At 42.2% G+C, this 22017-nt stretch overlaps 1 protein-coding gene and 2 long non-coding RNA genes across 5 annotated transcripts; 1 reads left to right on the top strand and 2 right to left on the bottom strand.

Moving 5' to 3' along the window:
- Positions 1 to 493: 493 nt before the first annotated feature.
- Positions 494 to 21475, bottom strand: edem2 (ER degradation enhancer, mannosidase alpha-like 2). 3 transcript variants are annotated; one of them, XM_065961148.1, is made up of 12 exons: positions 21369 to 21475; positions 21190 to 21338; positions 19626 to 19736; positions 4547 to 4586; positions 4241 to 4346; positions 3362 to 3487; positions 3054 to 3265; positions 2393 to 2534; positions 2193 to 2317; positions 1775 to 1919; positions 1493 to 1614; positions 494 to 1396 (listed from the first exon to the last, which is right to left on the bottom strand). In XM_065961148.1, exons 2-12 carry the CDS (start codon positions 21279 to 21281, stop codon positions 914 to 916), a joined length of 1704 nt encoding a protein of 567 aa, XP_065817220.1. In that variant the 5' UTR covers positions 21282 to 21338; positions 21369 to 21475; the 3' UTR covers positions 494 to 913. The 3 variants fall into 3 exon arrangements, with proteins under 3 accessions (XP_065817220.1, XP_020515332.1, XP_065817221.1); XM_020659676.3 differs by having other exon boundaries at positions 21190 to 21328; positions 21369 to 21463; XM_065961149.1 differs by having other exon boundaries at positions 21190 to 21318; positions 21369 to 21441.
- Positions 8782 to 9902, top strand: LOC136181177 (uncharacterized). Its single transcript, XR_010667574.1, has 3 exons — positions 8782 to 8912; positions 9092 to 9141; positions 9496 to 9902. It is a non-coding gene; the product is annotated as an uncharacterized lncRNA (long non-coding RNA).
- LOC136181176 (uncharacterized) lies at positions 9955 to 15468 on the bottom strand. The gene is made up of 2 exons (XR_010667573.1): positions 10740 to 15468; positions 9955 to 10555 (listed from the first exon to the last, which is right to left on the bottom strand). It is a non-coding gene; the product is annotated as an uncharacterized lncRNA (long non-coding RNA).
- Positions 21476 to 22017: the final 542 nt, after the last annotated feature.

Here is a 22017-nt window from a genome sequence, read left to right as displayed (position 1 = left end):
TGCTGCTGCCCTCTTTAAATTAATCTCTGAGAATTATATGTGGAGGTCCCTGCAGGATCCTGATCCCATGTTTAACATGGTGATACACAGTCTTTTCTGCCCCCTGCTGGCAGCTGCAATAACTGAACAACTTGTTCTGCACATTGGTTGCATTATGGTGTCTTTGTATTTCAGCGAACAAAAGTCTGCATTCAACAGTAAAGGCTCTTTAAAAAGCTGTAAATGTTCATTTGAATGTAACATTAGTGCACATGATAATAAGGATTAGTGTGGATTCAAAGAAAATATTCAACTCAAAATTCAATATTTCGTTTCTGCAACACGTCGCTCTGTATCTCGTGATTTGTTCAGGACCACCAGCCTCAGTATGTGGTCTCGGCTGAACTCCATGAACTCTGGTCCTTTGAGGTCTGATCTTCTGGGATGCTGTTTCAAAGAGTTCTTCTACATGTGATATTTTTCAGTTACGTCAGTGAACGTACGAGACAATAAATCACAGCAGTCACACGACTTTTATAAAATAGAAAAATATATTTCACAATTCAAATTCAGTTAGAGAAAGAAAGTCAAAGTCCTGAAGGAAGAGAAACGGAGTGAGTCGTTTTTGAAATCCCAATCTGAAACTAAACTCGTTCCTCTGATCTCGCTCTCACACCGTCTCTATCACCTGAAAATCTGACATGTTGAAATCAGATCAGAGATCAATAAATCATTGTTGGATAGATTAGCACTGACAGCGTCCACACAGACTGTTTTTCCTGCCTTGCTAAAACCTGCTGAAACGTGATTGGATAACCCATGAACTACAGAAACTACAACTTTACTTCACATGTTGAAAATCCATACCGCCCTCCGTGTCCAAAGCAGCTTCTCTCATGTTTGATGGGTCAGTGACAGTCCAGGCCGGAGACGCTCAGGTGTTATCAGTGAAAACTTGTCCCAGGATGGAGAGTCGAGTGCTGAAAGGTTGAACAGGGCAGGACAGCAGGGGATTGGTCTTCTTCTCACCTGCTTTTAGGGCGATGCTTTCTGATTGGCCAGGGGGAGAGCCTTCTGTCTGTTTGGTTGTGGGTTTTGATTGGCTGCCTGATTTTCCCGCGGGCTGTGACAGGCTGATCAGGATGTCTCGGAGCTCCTGGCGGTCCTGGGCCAGTCGGCTACAGCAGTAGAGCGCTGCCGGGTCCAGAGGGTGAGCCTCCGTGTTAAAGATGAAGCCCCCAGCCCCCAAAACGCACTCCCCTCCATCGCCTCCTTCCTCCCAGGTCCCGTCCCCCTCCGCACCCCCGCCGTGCAGGAAGTGGGTTGGGTCAAAGAGCAGGTAGAGGTACTTGACGGTCTCAGCCAGGAAGAAGGACTCCATCCTGTTGTCCAGCTGGTGATCTCGCAGATCTTTGACCTTCGGGAGGAGAAAGGAAAACGGCCACCAGATCAGACACACGCTCCGGTGTTATCTGTACTATCCACTTCTACCTGTGTCAGACACAGAGCTCACCGTGGCGTATCCGCAGGGTGTCTTGGCGATCTTCTCGATGGACTCAAGAGCGTCGAGACCCAGCTGGAGGTAGACGTGGTCACCTGTGGCCCTGAACAGGTACATGGCACTCTCTATGAGCTCTGCAACAGATACGCAGAAACACAGCGAGCGAGTTACTCACCAGCTCGTTGAACAGCTTTGATGCTGAGCTGTTTCACTCTCGGAATCTAAGAAGACTGCACCTGTGAATACATCCCTAACGTGTCTTTGCTGGTAAAGAGGTTCAGCAGGTGGACTTACCTGGTCTCAGTGGGTACCCCTCTCTCTTGTCCACGGTGTAACCCTGAGGGATGCTGTAAAACTCGGGCAGACCTCCAAACTGTCTCCACACGGAGTAATAGTTCTGGAAGGATCGGACTGCGCTGTCAAGGCTCCCCAGGAGAGACTGAAGCACACAAACACAAAGACAATGAATATTCATTCAGTCGCCTCAAAACACAGACGTTCAATGATTTAATGGTACAAACGAGGTGATGGTTGTGATGTCATCCAGCTGTTAAAAAGATGCTTGATCAAAGTTCTTTGCTGCTGACACTCTTATCATTTGTTCAACGTTCTGACGACGTGTGTGTGTGTGTGTGTGTGTGTGTGTGTGTGTGTGTGTGTGTGTGTGTGTGTGTGTGTGTGTGTGTGTGTGTGTGTGTGTGTGTGTGTGTACCTGCAGGCCGGGCCAGAAAGCCTCCAGAGACTGGAACACAGGCATGGAGACGGTCCCTTTGTGCATCTGGACCCACAGGTACCAGTCATCAAAGCGGGTGTAGTTCTGAATGGCTCGATCGTACTCTGACAACAGACGGCAACAACTTTAAAACAGGCTGTAATTGATGCATTTACCACCACAAACCACCAGGGGGTTACCATGGAACATTTCGAGCAGCTCCTCGTCCTGCAGCATGATGGCTCCTTTCACAAGATACTCAAAGTACGAGTCCACCCCGGCTCCGATCCCCGCGTCCTGAGCCACCCACTTCTTAGACAGGATGTCGATGTGGTTTCCCACCTGTGCACACACACAGAAACACACACACACACACACACACACACACATCTTTTTGCGCTCTGATTTCTTTTTCCAACTGTTGATCTGCATTCATTAGACATTGGTTTGGCAACGCTAACAACAGCAGCCTTCAGTTCTCCCTAACGTCCACATGTCTGAGCTGGAGGTGGTCACACAACGCTCTGGTCAATGCGTTAGTTTAACCTGACACAGCCGACATATAACTTTTTCTCTATGTTATAGATCTAAATACTGACAAACCGCACTGCTCCTCACGAGAAGCTATCTGTTCACTGTGCTTGTTTACATGCAGGTACTAGAGCGAAGAGAGCCGGCCCATTGGGGGATTAATTAGCCATTTTGTATTTAAACAACCCTCCTGGTTTTTATACGCTTACCACGCATTCTTTTTTCTACTGAGGCAGGTCAGTTGATTTAGTCTAAAAGAGAAATAGCAGATTTTTAGAACTGTTTCCATGGTTACTGGGCTAACACCAGACAGACAGGTGGATGAGTTACCAGGCCGATGTCAGATCTGGTCTTCCACAGAGCTCGCAGCGCTCGCCGGGCTACGTCCTCAAACGTCTTGTCCCCCGTTAGTCTACTCAACGTGGCAAACTCCAGGATGAAGGTTCCCACGCCCGCAGTACAGGTGACGGGTGTTTCTGTTGGACTGACACCTTTCAGGAGGTTCACCGTGCCGTATGGCATCCCAGTGGGAGTCTGGAACGCTGAAATTATGAAAACAACACGTTATGGGCGGGTTCTGAGAATAAACACCTATTCTGTTCTCTGATTGGTGTCCAGTGTGTGTTTGTTTTATATACCAGGAAGCAGCTTCCTTGCAGCATCCTCGGCCATCGTCAGCAGCGGTCCTGAACATGGCCAGCCGGGCTCCAGCTCCATCCCCGCCCTTCCAGCCAACATGTGAGATGACAGCAAACCGCCCACCACTACCCACATAAGAGTGAGAAGAAGAACCAGGCAGCAACATCAGGAAAGAGAGTTGAAAATGAAACCAATGTTGATGAGCAAAAAAACTGCAGTTCCTCCAGTGTCCACTAGAGTCTGTCTCCTGCAGTGAGTCAGTCCCCATAGAGCCTCATGTTAAAATGTCCAACTTTACAGCAGAAATAAACATGTTTACATCCTGGTACAAAAACAGTTTGGGTCCCTAGAGCTCATTTCTCTCTTCAACTGTACGGGCTGAATGTTTATACAACTCACCTGTTTACATTATATTAAGGCATAAAGTCATGTAAAATTAGGGGGCGTGGCCTCTTTGAGTGACAGGTAGGATCTGCTAGCTATCTGCCAGGTGTCACCTCAGATAATTCAGTCACTGATCTTTAACATCTGGGCTGTATCTGGGCTGTTTGAGGGATTTTGAACAAACAAATAATCTGTCTTGTCAACTAACCGTCCAAGAAGTCTGGGCTCAGCTGTATAGAAGAGCGAAAGTTTAGTTTTGCTGTGTTGATATTTGTACCTGGCTTGTAAAAGCTTGTCCATGATTATTAGACATGTATTTATTTGTCTGTCTTTGGATGGGTGGTTCTGATCAGGAAAGTCATTACTGAAGGTCATGTGTGTCGCTCACCTGCCGCTCTGTCGAGAAGAACATGTTTTTCTTCTTATTATATTAGATGTTCACATAGAGAGTAAACTCCAGAGAGAAAAAGAAACCTCTAGTCTGATTTATTCACCTCTGATGTTGGTTTCAAACACGGAGGCATTCACGTCAATGTCGAAGTCCACGGTGTTCTGGAGGAGCAACGCCACACGCTTAAACTCTGTGCGGTTTCCCAAAACCTGCAGAGAAACATTAAGACATGCTCCGTTATCACAACAAGTTCTCTGTTTTTCAGACTTGAGCACAGCACACATCTATGTCATTCTTGTCGTTTTTCATCATTCAAAGACGAGAACTTATTGTTTCTATCAGCTAATATTTGATCAGCTCAAGATCTAATGTGATCAAAGATGTTTCAAACAACGGATTTGGATCTTACCAGCAGAGTGTCGAGAGCGTCGATCAGGGTGAGAGAGAAACTGTCAAACAAAGATGGAGGACAGGATTATTATTTCTTCTTTATTTCGAACGATAAAAAAATAGATGAAAATGAATAAACAAATGGAAAAAAATAAAAATCTAAATAAAAAAAATTAAAATTAAAAAGCCAATTTCAATATAATACACATTTAACTCGTTCGAAAAGGGATAGGAAGATGCCTAGGCTTGTCAAGTCCTACCCCCATTCTTCACCATTAACAAATGCAAATTCCAATAAACTAAACTGAACAGACAATACAAAAAAATACTCCAATCTAGCAATTCAGAAAAACAGAACAAAACAAAAACAAACAAAAAAAAGAACAAAATGAACAGGCGCCATTAACAGCTGTGAGATTTACATTCTCCTTCCTCATTTCTGTACTTTTCAAAGTACAATTTTTTTTTTTCAATTTTTTTTAAATTGCATTATATTCATACTTTGTTTAATCGTTTTGTCAAGACGATTAACAACTGACAAAGTGTTGAATAAACTTTAAAGACGACAAATGCCCCTTAATACTTAGATAAGGTGAAATTGTGTGACCCCTGCTAGAAGTCTTAGGAGCAGGAAATAACAACAAGAACTAACTAATGAAACTGACAACATCAGCTCCTCACCTTGAGGACTCGCAGGCCGTAGAAGCCTCTTAAGGGTCTTTCAGAAAGGATGCAGTGGGCACTGCCCTCGCCGCAGGGACAGACATCCGGCCACACTCATATTCACACCTACAGGTAATCTAGAGTCACCAGTTAACCTGGGAGGAAGCCGGAGTACCCAGAGAGAACCCCCACACATGCACGGGGAGAACATGCAAACTCCACACAGAGAGGCTCCTGTCAGACGGGGATTCAAACCAGAAACTCTTCATGTGCTTCTAGCATCAGAGGGGACATCTTTCTCCCCTTTCCTAATTCCACAGCCGGTTTTAAGAGTTTTGGCGCAGTCAGCGACTAGTTGTTCAAGCACAGGGAGTTTCTTTCCTTTTTTTTCTTTCAACATCATTGAACGTAACCGGACAGGTGCACTGCAGACACCTGAAGAAGAACAAACCCAAAAATCTCCTCTCGCATATAGAAAGACAATAAGAGCACTGCTCTTGTTGAGGATCAGACTTCATGCTGCCTGTTCCCTCTCCCTCTGCCACGGAACCTGTTGATTTTAACATTTAACAGATCGAAGATCAATCTTACTTCTCTCTCTCTGCTCCATCTTACCTCCATTTGATTTGATATGGTGGTCTCGTCACCATCTTGCCTTCTCCCTCTTTCTCACACACACACACACTTACACATAAACACAACCACATGCACACGTGTGCCACTCTGTTTGTAAATACTTTGTTTGCTGTAGCCTAGTTTATAACAGTTATTTGCTTGATCAAGATTTCAATTGATTGCAGTTGATATTGCTTTGTAAGTAGATTCTGTTATAAGTTAAAGAGCAGTTTTCTGTTATTACTGGAGTATTTGCATTGTAATACTGCTGGATGCGAGAACTTGTGTACGAAATCACGCCTTATATTTATATAAATACAGGTATTTATTAAATATTTATAATAATAGTATTTCATTTACAAGACTGATTTTGTTTATTGTTCCCTGCTTTCAGGGTGGTGCCCTGATTTTATTAACTCACTTTAATAATATTGTTTATTGATATTAACATAAATTAAGGATAATTATTAATATTAATTCATATGACCAAATTTGACAATATAAAACCCAACATAATTGTGGCCCGAGTATGAGCTCCGCAAAACTAAAACATAATGGTCCCCCGTGTGAGGCTCTTAATAAACCAGCTGTATTGCACTGTTAATACCATAGACTGTAAAAAAAAATCGACGGGACAAGGTCCTCGGTCTAGTAAAACTTTTATTTTTAGAGCTCCCCCTACTGACTGGCTGCAGTATAGGTCATAAACCCTGCCTCCTCAATGATAACAGATGGGATGTGGGTCAAACTGTAAAGCTAAAATACTCGTCACATCATTTTTTTCCAAACCTAAACTCTGCTGTGATCATTAGTTATTATCACCCTACATTGTGTTCAAGTGCTAATTTTTCTGTGAAGTTTGTTTTAAATAAGTTATTTGAGGTTGAAAAACAGGATTTTACGTCATATTTGACGATGATTGACAGCCGCCGATCTTGCGTAGCTGTCTTTGTGAATAGCAAAAGTTACGTAGTGAAGGAAAGCCGAGACGCCATTGAATTTTTCCGTTCAGTTTTTTCTTCTTTTTCGAGCTGGAAAATGAGTTGTTCTGCAGTAAACTGTTCTAACCGACCTGTGGGAGATAAGGGATCTTTGCAGTTCTTTCGGTAAGTAAAAAAGTGATTTATGTGTCATTGGTTGGTTAAAGTCGTTATCTAGCTAGCTAACACATAAGCAGTCTAAGGTTAGCTGAAATGTTGTAAAGCTAGGTTACTTATCCAGCATGATTTATCTTTTTATTTTATTTTATTAAATGAGCAAACCTAATAACTGACATGCTATGTTTCTTGATATTGTTATATCGTTATTGTGATTGAAACTGTATTTAAAACCAAGAATCGTAATATAAAATCCGCTCATAGATGTGGTTCATTGACTGTACAGTTATTTTACAGCAAAAATAAAAACGTCTGGTAAAGTCTTAAAAAAGTATCGAGGGCAAAAACAAAGTCACATAATTGTAATCTGGCCTGCATCATTACTAATGTGAACATGTTTACAGTCTGAGTGATAAGTGGACTAAACCGAGAGGAACAGGTTTTACTTTCAACGTGCAGGCTGAAATTCATAGGACTATATACGAGGGGAGAATATTTCTCTATGTATCCAGATAAAACTAAAGGTAAGATGTGATTTAATATAACTGTTACTGATTTAAGATCCAGATAAAACTAAAGGTAAGATCTGATTTAATATAACTGTTACTGATTTAAGATCCAGATAAAACTAAAGGTAAGATGTGATTTAATATAACTGTTACTGATTTAAGATCCAGATAAAACTAAAGGTAAGATGTGATTTAATATAACTGTTACTGATTTAAGATCCAGATAAAACTAAAGGTAAGATGTGATTTAATATAACTGTTACTGATTTAAGATCCAGATAAAACTAAAGGTAAGATGTGATTTAATATAACTGTTACTGATTTAAGATCCAGATAAAACTAAAGGTAAGATGTGATTTAATATAACTGTTACTGATTTAAGATCCAGATAAAACTAAAGGTAAGATGTGATTTAATATAACTGTTACTGATTTAAGAGACTAACTGAAACGTGAACGCAAACATCAACAACCTGCGATGGTGTGATGTAATATTAACCGAGCATCATGCTGCTTAAACATGATGAATATTCTGCATTGTCTTCCACACACGACCAATTCAACAGTCACAAGTTGATCGTATTGTAAATTTATGACGCTCATTGAGAATTTGTACTAAAAATTGACAAACATTGAGGTGATTGTGACTGTGTCTGTATTTATCACCTTTGAAAAGAAGGTGTTAATGCAGGAGACCAGTGTTACACACAACATGCTGCTGTTATTGTAGTTAGGAGGAGACAGAGGCACAACAAAAGAAGACATAAAGATCGTGTTAATATGTTTTAAATGTCATGCATTTATTTTTTATTTCGCTTCAATAATCGTTAACAAAGAGAAACACCAGGATTAAACTACAGGCTGTTGTTGCCATTTTATAGCCAAAGATAACTGAACATTCACAGCCTCTGTATTCAAAAGAATTTCACCATTGACATTTATGTCTTCCTATTTCCCTCTTCTCACCAACATTATATTTTAAACTGGGGATTTCCTTTTCCTCACGTCACTCGTCTCTCCCCCAGCTCGCCCCCTGCGGTGCGCTCCTCTCCATAGTGCGCTCGTCTCCTCCCTCTAAAGCTGCTGCTACTCTGTAGGACGCTTTGATTGGGACACCTCACCAATAAAATACTATTTTATATTTTATAAGCAGTTTGCCACCACACTGCACTTTTACTCTCCAAAGGCATATGAGTATGTGTGTGACAACTTTAACAAAGCTTTAGCACACAGTCACACCATCCACACAGCTGATCCAGGATTTACTGTAGCATCTTCTACAGCACTAAAAGGTCATGTACAGGCAAACAGAGAGGAGGGAAAAGAAACAATCTGTGCTCTCAAATAACAAAGCAGTGAAGTACTTTGATTGTATTTCTGTGGTGTTCCTGTAGGAGACCATGATGCAGCCAGACTGAAGCAGCAGCTTGTGAAGGTGGACACCATCATCTTGTCTTTGCAGTGCTGATTCTGAAGAGAACACCTTCACATAGGACTCAAAGGTAAAATGATCTCTCATATGATTGGACCGTGTTATTGTAACCGCTATCAGCATCAAAGTAATTTTAGTAACAATTTATAATCCTTCTTAAAATGTAAGGAAGACTAGCAGAAGATTTTAACAGCCTCTATGGTTCTGCAAGAAGTTCATGTTTAAATTGTTCTTCTCTCTGTCTTCAAGGAAATCAATGCTCAAAGGAAACAGCAGTCCAGACTCTGATTCCAGCTCCGGTGAGGTTCTGCACACAAATTGGCTGTCCGATTATATGACAATATTTAAGATTAGTTTAATTCATCAGGCTGGCCCATGTGATGACAGTTTACAATAATCTTCAATAGAAAGTGGCAGGAACACTTTTGTCTTAAAACATAAATTCATAAAGCTGATCATATTATTGAATTCATCATGTCTTTTATATATATTTTTTTCCTCTTTAATAGTTCTCCTGTCTTAAAAACAAACTTTAGAACCTGAAGTTTAGCAGAACCTGAGGACAGATCTGATTTCAGGTCTGAGGCAGAAACATCACAGTAAAAGTCTTTATACTTTACATTTAACTCTGTGATTGTTTTTGTTTATCACAGAAGATGCTCTCAGATTCAGATCCATCAACAACCCCTGACAACATGGAGGACTCGTCCCCTGACAACATGGAGGACTCGTCCCCTGAGTGTTTCCTGTCCTCTCTTGATGGACTTCTTCTCTTCAGTTATTAACTCTTGAAAACAGCAGCACAACATGCCAGACTGTTTGACAAGTCTGTGATTGAATAAATTGAAATGGAATCTCATACGTATCTTGCTATGCTTATTGGCTTTAAATGTTTAATATTGAATAAGTTTGAAGGCCATTTATCTCAGACGAGCCCGGCTGTGACAAGCTGAGCTCGTCTGTTAGCTTTGCTGTTGTCTTAGCTGTTGTTGGTCAAGAAGAAATGAATGTCAGTTCAAGGCCTTTTCAAATGTGAGCTATAAACTTAACTGCTAAATTATTTTACTGTGACCAACACGTTGTTGTACTCCAGTTAATCAGAGACAGTCAGGTCAGATTTTTAAAAAGTTTATTTAAACATTTTATGAAAAGAAATCTTCAATAAACAACCCCTGGCTTCATTAACCATGTGGAAAATAAGTAAGGGAGACCATCAGGTCAAACTGCTGGGACATAGGAGAAAGTATAAAAAATAATTTAACAAAGAAATCCAAACAAAAATCAAATAAAGTAAAGAGATCCTGGATGATTGTTTGACTGTTAAAATATGATGGAAGAGCAAATCCAACACAACCCTCCAGCATCTGGCCTTTCAAACACAGGGCAACATCATGTAAAGAAAAATAAATTAAATATTGACCAGGATCTCTGTGTTTTATCTGAGGATGACTATGGTAGCCTTCTCACTGTTCACTGTCACAAAGCTCCAGACTCTGTCCACCTTCTTCAGACGTCGATCAGCTCCTCTGGGTGATGGCAGAGAGGACTCTTCATCTGGGAGAGCTGCTGGTGTAAGGTCATTTCTCCCACAGTGGATGAGCAGGGCATCTGGCACAGGTGAAAAAAGGAGGAGGTTCCTTCAAACTATGTGACCCCAGCCTGACCTCTGTAACAGGTGTGCAGATGAAGGTTGAAATGAGTCATTTTTAGGTTCTGTTGATTGTAAAATGGAAAAGAAAACATCACCTTTCTATTTAACATTTATCTGGTGTATGACTCAGTGTGATTTTTATTTTAGAAGACTGTATTGTTAACAATAGCTTGTTTTGACAATCCTCTTATGAAACTTAAATAAAAATCACAGGATATAAACTTTTAACAGATGATTTTAACTTACACTTCACCTCTGTGGAAGATGTCAGACCAGCTGCTTTTATCTCTTCTTTGCCTAAATGAAAATACAAAAAACGATTGATTTACTGTTCACTTAAATATATTAGAAAAGCAGACATGACTCACATTGCAGACTATCAGTTTCTAACAGAATACAACATATCTTACCACCTGTAGTCTACGGCCTGTGGTGCTAACTTAGCTTAAATATAGCTTCAATATAGAAGGATTTCATTAAAACCAGAGGACCCAGCAGCCCACGTGTTTTCAATAATGATCAAAATAACTGGATTTTTTAAAACACAGTGTTTAAATATTAGACTTTGAATACGGTGGTTTGTTGTACTTACACATTTCTTCATCGTAGACCGGCAGAGCGCTTTCAGCGTAGCTGGGCTGCGTAAGTCATCAGGGCAGTACGCTAAGTGGGCGGGGCGTGTTACCAGGGCTCCTCCCCCCGGACCCTACTGCGCAGACTCTGGCTCCAAATGACGTCAAAATCGCAAGATGGAAGCGCCCCTAAGCGGCGTATTTTGGCTTCAATAACGTTGAGTGGGAACAGCTACAGTACGCGCCCACTGGTTAATACACAGAAATCTGAACTTTTATTTCTTAAAGGGATTCTTCTGAAGAAAATTCTAATTTCTTTGGAAGATTTAATTTTTTCAAAATCAAGTTCAAGGTCCAAGGTTTCTTTATCTGTCTCCCTTGGGAGAAATTTGACTCGGATACTTTGTTGTTTAGGCAAAGCAGACATCAAGCTGTGGCTTAGTTATGTTGTATGTTGTGAGTTAATGGTTAAAGTTATACCTGTTTGTCCTCTTAGTTGGTCAAACGACAATTGAACATAATGATGCAGCCTGTGTGACTTTCTCAAGAAACCAGCTTTGTTGCATTGTACACAGTAATCCAGATTTTAATCCTGAAGTAATTTACTAAAGAAATGTATTTCTTGTTAAAATGTACTTTTCAAGCAAAGCAGAAGTTGTGTTTTAGTTGTGTTTTTTATTGTTGATGAGTTGGGTAGTTTTAATTTACTCACTTTGGTGCTCTTTGTTGTTTGAAACAACAATTTAGCCATTTGTACAGCTGAGAGTGTAATCTAAATAATTGTTGCATAGCCAGCTGTCTGAGAGTTCCCCCAATCCTTAGAGGACTTGACGTGTGAATCCCCTCACTTAGCTTCCTGGATATAGTTTGAAAAGTTTCCAGTTTGAAAACTAAAATCAGATCTGATCTCCTGTTGATTTAGCTTGGTTTAGTTTAGCAGTTTCCAGGATAAAGTACAGTGATATGTTTGAATACTTGGATCAGTTTTGCTCTCCTGTTTAATTAGCTTTTTTTTAGCTTAGCAGCTCTGCTAACAGTGACTCACTGGGGTTTGGTTTTTCCAGATACAATGCGTGCCAAGACCCTATGTGATCAAGGAGCTGAGACTCCTTTTTTTCCTGAACATCTGGGTATTTTTTTCAGACTGAGGATCTCTCTCTACATTTCGGACCAATCAGTACAAACTCAGGAGGCAGAGCTGCAGTCTTACACGCTTCTCTGCGCCTCCCTTAGATCTGTCTCCCAGTCACTATAGCTGTAATTCTGAATCGAACTGTAGTTATACTATAGGTACTGTGTCTGTCCCCCGGTCCAGACCGGTTTTTATAAGTCATCCAAGCGTAGAAAAAAAAGGCGTAAATCATCAAAATCTCATTAGAATCAAAACTACAAATGCAATTTCGCAAAAAAATCTGAAAATTCACTGCGGACTTTTGAACATTAGGTCCTTAGCATACAAATCTCTTTTAGTGAATGATCTGATATCAGATCAGCATATTGATTTACTTTGTTTGACTGAAACCTGGCTGTGTCGAGATGAATATGTTAGTTTAAATTAATCCACTCCTCCCAGTCATTTTAGTACTCATATACCTCGAGACACCGGACGAGGTGGTGGAGTAGCAGCTATTTTTAATTCTAGTCTTCTAGTTAACCCTCGACCAAAGCTGAATTTTTCTTCTTTTGAAAGCCTTGTTCTTAGTCTTTCACATCCAGTCTCAAGAACCTTTCAGCCAGTTCTAGTTGTTGTAGTTTACCGCCCTCCTGGCCCATATTCTGAGTTTCTGTCTGAATTTGCACAATTTTTTATCAAATGTAATCCTTAGCAGTGAAAGAATAATTGTTGTAGGTGACTTCAATATCGATGTGGATGTTGATAATGATAGCCTGAGCACAGCTTTCATGTCATTATTAGACTCTATTGGTTTCACCCAGGGTGTAAACGAACCTACTCATCGTTTTAACCACACCCTGGATCTTGTTTTAGCTTATGTCATTGAAATCCAAAACCTTACAGTTTTCCTAGAAAATCCTCTTCTATCAGACCATTTCCTTATTACTTTCGATTTTGTCCGACCAGAATTATCTCTGCTTAATAAAAATGTGCTCTCTAGAAGTTTGTCGGATAGTGCTGTGGCTAGATTTAAGGAAGCTATTTCAACTGCTTTTGATTCAGTACCGTGTTTCAACCCAGTAGGAAACTCTTATGATAGCTTTAGTCCCTCTCAGCTAGATCAGTTTGTTGATAGTGCAGTGGATTCGCTGAGAGTTACTCTGGATTCGATTGCTCCCCTAAAACAGAAGGTTATCAAGCGGCAGAGAATAGCTCCATGGTTCAACTCAGAAATCCGTACTCTAAAACAAACATCGTGAAATTTTGAAAGAATATGGCGCTCGACCAAAACGGTAGAATCTTGTTTATTCTGGCAGGATAGTCATAGAAAATATATGAAGGCTCTACGTCACGCTCGAGCTGCCTACTACTCCTCTCTAATCGAGGAAAACAAAAGCAATCCTAGATACCTTTTCAGCACTGTAGCCAGGCTGACAGAGAGTCATGGCTCCATTGAGCCTTGTATTCCTTTAGCCCTCAGCAGTAATGATTTCATGAGCTTTTTCAACAACAAAATTCTAGACATCAGAGACAAAATTGGTAACCTCCTGCCCTTACCTGGTGCAGGTATACGTCTGATATGGCAGAGACAGTTCCAGGACCTGATATTAATCTAGACTGTTTTTCTCCAATTGACCTTTCAGAATTAAATTTAATTATTTCTGCGTCAAACCGTCAACCTGTCTTTTGGACCCAATCCCAACCAAGCTGTTTAAGGAAGTCTTTCCCTTAGTTAGCAACTCTATATTAGATATGATCAATTCGTCTTTACTGGCAGGCTATGTACCACAGGCATTTAAAGTAGCGGTAATCAAACCTCTACTTAAAAAGCCTACTCTAGATTCAGGAACTCTAGCTAACTACAGGCCTATGTCCAACCTTCCTTTTATCTCAAAGATCCTGGAGAAAGTGGTAGCTAATCAGCTGTGTGACTTTCTCCATGACAACAGTTTATTTGAGGAGTTTCAGTCAGGATTTAGAGTCGACCATAGCACTGAGACTGCACTAGTTAGAGTTACAAACGATCTACTTCTAGCTTCAGACAGGGGACTTCTCTCTGTGCTCGTCCTGTTAGATCTTAGTGCTGCTTTTGACACCATTGACCATCAGATCCTGTTGTACAGACTAGAACATTTACTTGGAATTACAGGGACTGCTTTAAGTTGGTTTGAATCCTACTTATCAGACCGATCTCAGTTTGTACATGTTAATGATAAGTCCTCTATGCACACCAACGTTAGCCATGGAGTGCCACAAGGTTCAGTGCTTGGACCAATTCTCTTTACATTATATATGCGTCCTCTGTGAAATATTATGAGGAAACACTCCATACATTTTCATTGTTATGCAGATGATACTCAGCTTTATGTATCAATGAAGCCCGATGGCACCAGTCAGTTATGTAAGCTAGAAATGTGCCTTAAGGTCGTTGGGACCTGGATGACCAGAAATGTTTTGCTACTTAACTCAGACAAGACTGAAGATATTGTGCAAGGCCCTAAAAATAAATGACAGTTCTGCAAAAAATAATACAATATCGACATACTTTTTTTAAAACTCTTATTTTAGGATAGGCTACATTTTAATATTACGTTTGGATTTATATCACATATGTTTTTCCCTTAATTTAGTTTACAACAAACAACTTTAATCTGTGTGGAGATGTTCACAGACTACAGCAGGCTGCTGTGAGATGATGTTGCTTTTGTTAAGTTAGCTGCAGACACGGTGAGAGTGAACGGAGTAAAGTCCAACCGACCGTTTGACCGGGTCACGTGTGTTCCCGCCTCAGTCCGTACGGATCACGGATCAACTGTGTGCTGTAGCACTGAAAGTAAAAAGTAAAAAGGTTCGCGTGGTGGCTGGCGCGGGGAACTGGCACCTTGAGCCTCTCTCTCTCTCTCTCACTCTCACTCTCACTCTCACACTCACACTCACACTCACACTCACACTCACACTCACCCTCACCCTCTCTCTGCATATACAGTACATCATATTACTGCATGTCTCTATCTGTAAATCTCAGTCACTAACCACCTACTTTCAGTGTTTCCCCTAGGTTTACAGCGTTGGGGGGGTGGGGACAAGCCGACATGCCGACATGCCGACACGCCGACACGGCGACACGACGACACAAACACTTGAAGGAATCTTGGTGTTCATGTTACTTAAAATGATAGCTGTCCTTTACTATCGGAAAGGTATCCTTAAATGACTTCTTTCCCTGATTTCCGGGGAAACACTGACTTTCCTGGGAGCTCTTGAGCTCTCTTAGGCTCCTCGAGATCATTGGTTGACGGCCTGCCAGAACAACCCCCCCACCCCTCCCCACCGGATTGTTGATGGACGGCTTGCCTGAACAACCCCCCCACCCCCTTGCTACCTATCCCTCTTCCTGCACCTTATCCCATCTCTCCCCCTATCCCTTTCCAACCCCGGCGCAGTCTAGTCCTGTGAAGGCTGTTTCATCATGAGCCAGGGATCCAGCCGAAGATTTCTGCCTTTTCCTCTGCGGCGTCAGCTTCACCTGTTGCTGCTCCTGCTGCTGTCTCCGTAGGACAACAAAGCAAACAACGGGGGAAGCTCTCCTCCCATCGCAGAAGACTGCTGGTGGAAGCTGTAAACAGACGCTCTGGCGGACTCCCCCGCACTCAGCTGGAACGGTCCCCTTCACCGGAGCGTTCGCCTGCCCTGACCGCACCTCCTCAGCCGTTGAGTCCACTCTGCCCTGACGTCACCAGACACGTACGGGTTCGCACTGTCGGCACTCAGGCTTCACCCCCTCGTCCACTTTTCTCACCTACGACTCTGATAATTGGCGACTCCATAATAAGGAATGTACGGTTTTGCAATGCCACCACTCTCTGCCTCCCTGGTGCTACTGTCCCCGTCATTCTAGAAAGGCTCCGGAAGACTCTGCCCTCTCTTCCCACCACCATCACTCACCTTATCATTCATAAGCACAAACGACACCTCTCAACAACAGTCTGAACTGACCAAAGAGCACTTTAACCAACTTTTCAAGCTCTTAATACAAACTGGTAAATCCATTTTCATCTCCGGACCCACTGCGCCTCTGTCCAACGCCGCTCGTTTCAGCAGAACCCTCTACCTCCACCACTGGCTGCAGTCCACCTGCAGGGCTCAAGATGTGGCCTTCATTGACAATTTTAATCTGCTCTGGAACCGCTACTCTCTTTTTAAAGCTAAAATGAAAACCCGTAAACGCCAGCTTGAAAGACTCCAAACCAGTTTAACAGTTCACTTCCAATCATACTCTGACTACCTTAAACAATACATGGAAGCTCTCAGCACTGCCCGGTCCACCTATTACTCACACCTCATCCACTCAGGCTCATCCAAACCCAAGGCTCTCTTCTCTACAATAAACAAACTCCTCAAACCCAGTGACAACAGCTCTCCCTCCTTCACAGCTGATAAATGCAACGCTTTTTTCATTCTTTCAATCAAAAATTGACACCATTTACAGCAGCTTCAACACTCTCACTGTCCCCTCTTCATCCCTACCCGCATCCCCTCGCCTCATCACCGAACCTCTGTCTCAGTTCTCCCGTTTTCTCCCCAAATGAACTATCCACCATCATCTCTAGCATGAAGTCCTCCACCAGTATTCTCGACCCCATCCCATCCAGTCTCGTCAAAAACTGTCTCCCAGCCATCGCGCCACTCATAACCTCAATCATCAACTCCTCCCTCTGCTCTGGTTCAGTACCCAAAACTCTCAAACTGGCAGCCGTCACCCCTATCCTCAAGAAACCTGGACTCAATACGGACAGCATGTGCAACTTCCGCCCCATCTCCAACCTCCCCTTCCTCTCAAAAATACTGGAACGTGTTGTCGCCTCCCAGATCAAATGCCACCTCTCCTACAATAACCTATTTGAACCATTCCAGTCCGGCTTCCATTCCCAGCACAGCTCTCCTCAAAGTCACCAACGACCTCCTCCTCTCCTCAGACTCTGGCCTCCTCAACATCCTCATCCTCCTCGATCTCGCAGCCTTTGACACCATCAGCCACAGTATTCTTTTATCCCGCTTAGAACACTCACTCAACATCACTAGCACTGCTCTTTCCTGGTTAAAATCCTCCCTCACTGACAGACAACAGTTTATCAACATCAATAACTGCTCCTCCTCCATAGCTCCTTTGTCCCAAGGCGTCCCCCAGGGTTCGGTGCTTGGTCCCCTCCTGTTCATCATATACTTGCTCCCCCTTGGTAACATTATCCGCCAGCATGGTCTCCATTTCCACTGTTATGCCGATGACATCCAGCTCTACATCTCCACCAATTCAATCACCACTGAAACCCGCTCTACCCTAACGAACTGCCTCAATGAAATAAAAACATGGATGCACACCAATTTCCTCTCTCTTAACTACGCAAAATTGGACATAATAATTATCGGCCCTAAATCCCTCACCAATTCCATTCACAACTTCTCCTTCACAATAGACAACTCCACTCTCTCCCCCTCCCCTCATAGTCGCAATCTTGGAGTCATCTTTGACAGCCAGCTCTCCTTTGACCACCACGTCACCCAGCTCACTAGAACCGCCTTCTTTCACCTCAAAAATATAGCCCGCCTCCGTCCACTACTCTCATTTTCTGCTGCTGAAACACTAATCCATGCATTCATCACATCCAGACTTGACTATTGCATCAGCAGCCTTACGGCACATCATCCACATCATAAACTTCAATACAAAACTACAAAACTCTGCTGCACGCCTCCTCACCCACACCCGAATACGCGAACACATCACCCCTGTCCTGTAAAATCTCCACTGGCTCCCTGTCCCTTACCATATCCAATTCAAAATCCTTCTCCTCACACATAAAGCCCTTAACCACCAGGCCACCTCCTACCTCACAGCTCTCCTTCACACTCACACTCCTGCACGCAGCCTCCGTTCTTCAAAAGCCAACCTCCTATCTCCCCCTCTTAGAACCAAGCATCGAACCTGGGGGGACAGAGCCTTCTCCATAGCTCCCCCCTCCCTCTGGAACTCACTCCCCACACACATTCAACACTGCACCGACCCTCCTACTTTCAAATCGCTTATCAAAACTCACCTCTTTAAACAAGCTTTTAATGTACGATTGTGATGTATTTTCTGTTTTCTGTAGTTTACCTTTGTGTTGTTATCTTTATTATTTGTTTGTAATACTGCGATGTCCGTTAGTCTGTCCTTCTGTGCTATTCTTTATGTTTTAACCATTGTAAAGTGTCTTTGAGTTTTTAAAAGCGCTTATAAATAAAATGCATTATTATTATTATTATTATTTTAACAAGAAAGTTTTTTCTTACCACTGTAACTTTTGCTGCTTTGCTGAAGTGCTCATGATGGATAGGCTGTGTCTTTGTAATATAGCAGTAGGTAAGGTATTTTATCTGCTTTCTGTAACATAACAATGAGTAAGGTATTTTACCTGCTTTATGTAACATGACAATGAGTAAGGTCTTTTACCTGCTTTTTGTAAAGTGTCTCGAGATAACACTGACACCTAGTGTTATAAATGGGTACTGCAGTCTAAATTCTAAACATCATAGAGAGCTGTCCCCCCCCCCCCCTCCTCTCTAGAGTGGATGCTCACTCAGGTCACCATGTGGTGGACTCTGAAGCTTCAGTGTTTATCCAGCTCTGCATGGGTCTGTAAACCTTTCTGTGTTCTAACCTCTCTCCATTTTTCAAAAGCATCTCCAATATTGATCCTAGTTTCTGCTCGTGGAGCTTATTAGAAACATGCAGAGGCTTTTTAGGTCGGGTACAATCACTTCTATCTGAACCACTTCTCTTGACCGCTTCCATCGCTGCAACACCTGTTGACCTGATAACTGCTCTCATATCTGGCAAACTGAGGGGCGTCCAAAACGGCTGTGTGGGGGGGGTCTTAAAAGCGCCTACCTTCTCTGGTCCAAACAAATCCAGAGCATTCAGGAGCAGAATCTAAAGTTAGAAGGAGGACATACTGGCTGCTGCATTGTTGTCAGAGAAGCCAGCACTTCAACATAGCATGTTTCCTTAATGATCAGAGAGTAAGATACCTTTATCATCTCACTCTCTACACAGCTCACTGACTGGACCTTTAAATCAAACCAAGAATGATATATGTCCTGTTTCTCCCAGCACAGTTAAAAGTACTGTTACAAAGTCTCACTATAACCATGTTTGATGACTTAAACTTCGTATTTTTTTCCCCCGTCCGACAGCGCTCTCCTTCTGACTGCTTCTTGTTTGGCGTGCTCGATCCAGAAGGTGTTTGTCTTTTTTGCTTCCTATCAGATTTAAATAAAGTTTAAATAAAGCACTTTGCTTGTCTTAAATGTCCTCGAGTTAAATGAGCTCTGTGCAAATTCAATGTGCCTCTTTACCTGTCATACAGTAAAGATATTAGACTTCTCATTCAAATGGTGTCGCCTCACCTGCCCCAGGTGTCTTGACCGTCACAGGTGAGTGGCCGGAGCTCATCGTAGGGGAAGGCGTTGTCAAGGTAACTATTGTAGGCGTGGTAGAACATGGATTTGATGCGCTGTCTGAGGAAAGAAGAAGGTCAGGCGGGTCATACGGGTTAAAGACATGCTGGAGTCTGATGCTCATTTTCACTCAGCAAAACTTTATTCGACAACGAACGGCTGATGACAAAGTAAAGCTACTTTCTATCTTTCTGTGTGGTTGCTATGTTTATGTTGTCAGTGGTCCGGTCCGGTTCTGTACGATACACATTTATTGGCGTTTTCACTGCTCTGCCAAATGGACGACCTCGGACACGCAGACCTTCTTAGGAATCATTGTTTTTTGTTTACTGTGTCACTTTTTTCTTCTTTGTTGAATTTATTGGCAGTCTACAATCTGTCACAGCGTGCTGATTTAGTGATGTGTTAGTGACGCTTGGCTGTGGAAACGCAAGCCGATCAGAGTTTACTATACCTAACTGGACTGAACCAAACCGGACCACTTGGTGGAAACAGGACTTTAGAGAGCAGTAGGGGGAGCTCTAGGGAGAAAAGGTTGTGAACCTGTGAAGGTCTGTAACACTGAAAGGGGCTCCGAGATGATTCAGGTTACTTCTATATATTTTGCTTTATTGTCTTCTTTTCTGTCTTTCTTTGGGTCATATTTCCAAACACATTTTGATATTTCACAGTTTGATTGAAGTTTCTGATGTGGTGTGTGAAGATCTTTGAATCAAAGAACATCATGTTATTTATTTATGTATCGTATGTACAATTTCTCATTTCTCTGTTTTTTTATGTGTGTGTGTGTGTGTGTGTGTGTGTGTGTGTGTGTGTGTTTTAGTGTGTGTGTGTGTGTGTGTGTTTTAGTGTGTGTGTGTGTGTTTTAGTGTGTGTGTGTGTGTGTGTGTGTGTGTGTGTGTGTGTGTGTGTGTTTTAGTGTGTGTGTGTGTGTTTTAGTGTGTGTGTGTGTGTGTGTTTTAGTGTGTGTGTGTGTGTGCGCGTGTGTGTGTTTTAGTGTGTGTGTGTGTGTGTGTGTGCATGTGTGTGTGTGTGTGTGTGTTTTAGTGTGTGTGTGTGTGTGTGTGTTTTAGTGTGTGTGTGTGTGTGTGTGTGTTTTAGTGTGTGTGTGTGTGTGCATGTGTGTGTGTGTGTGTGTGTGTGTGTTTTAGTGTGTGTGTGTGTGTGTGTGTTTTAGTGTGTGTGTGTGTGTTTTAGTGTGTTTGTGTGTGTGTGTGTGTGTGCGTGTGTGTGTGTGTGTGTGTGTGTGTGTGTGCATGTGTGTGTGTTTTAGTGTGTTTGTGTGTGTGTGTGTGTGTGTGTGTGTGTGTTTTAGTGTGTGTGCGTGTGTGTGTGTGTGTGTGTGTGTGTGTGTGCATGTGTGTGTGTGTGTGTGTGTGTGTTTTAGTGTGTGTGTGTGTGTGTGTGTGTTTTAGTGTGTGTGTGCATGTGTGTGTGTGTGTGTGTGTGTGTGTGTTTTAGTGTGTGTGTGTGTGTGTGTGTGTGTGTGTCTGTGTGTGTGTGTGTGTGTTACCTGATTGCAGACATCTCTTCCTCGGTGAACTGATGAGTCGCTGCATCGTTCAGCAGAAACACAAACAGCGTCACGCAAACGTGAGCGCGCATTGAAAGGCGAATAAACACGAATAAACACGAATAAACACGAATAAACACGAATAAACACGAATAAACACGAATAAACACGAATAAACAGGAAACAATAAAACTTGAATGAAACAGGCGATCACGATCACAGATGGGTTTCTAGTGTTGTTGTACAGCTGTCAGGAAGTAGAAGATGTGCGCATGCGTCTTTCGGCGCGCTGACGAGGAGGCTGAACAGGGCTGCGTTCAAGAACAAACGGTTTTTGCAACGTTAGAGAACGGAGATAAAATGTCCTTAAACTTCATTAATGTGCTCGGAGAACATTTTCTGGCTGCTGTTTGGGCGGTAAAGAACTTATTAACACAATTTTAGCTTTCATTAAGTTAAGACTTTATTCAAAAACAACTGCTTATAGATACAGTCAGTGTCACGTCACAGTTGGGGGCGGAGCGTCCCTCTCCCGTCCACTAGTAATGTAAACTGGCAGACTTAAAACTTATGATAACAAGCTGTCATGTCCGACATTGAGTCATTCCAGAGGTGGATTAATAAAGACAGAACTATTATAAACTGAACGGAAGAGGATCAGATTGTTGTTGATGTGTTTTAAAAGATGAATGATCCAACTGAACGGACCGAAGGTTATAGATTTATTTATATTACAGTGACCATATACATAACACCAGTAAACACAGAGACTGCTTTGATGTATGAGAACATATTCATTTATTCATCACCAGATGGTTAAGTGACCTG

Source organism: Labrus bergylta, chromosome 12 (assembly GCF_963930695.1).
Source record: "Labrus bergylta chromosome 12, fLabBer1.1, whole genome shotgun sequence".
In the NCBI taxonomy this organism is placed as follows: domain Eukaryota; kingdom Metazoa; phylum Chordata; class Actinopteri; order Labriformes; family Labridae; genus Labrus; species Labrus bergylta.
The sequence above is the reverse complement of the archived record's forward strand: the minus strand, read 5'-3'. Positions and strand labels throughout refer to the sequence as shown.

Excerpts from the sequence above, each read along its gene's own strand:
- edem2 (XM_065961148.1), bottom strand. The coding sequence starts at position 21,281 with ATGCGCGCTCACGTTTGCGTGACGCTGTTTGTGTTTCTGCTGAACGAT. Across the intron at positions 2,318-2,392 it reads GCTGCTCGAAATGTTCCATG|AGTACGATCGAGCCATTCAG; the intron begins GTAACCCCCTGG and ends GTCTGTTGTCAG. Across the intron at positions 1,920-2,192 it reads CTTTCTGGCCCGGCCTGCAG|TCTCTCCTGGGGAGCCTTGA; the intron begins GTACACACACAC and ends TGTGTGCTTCAG.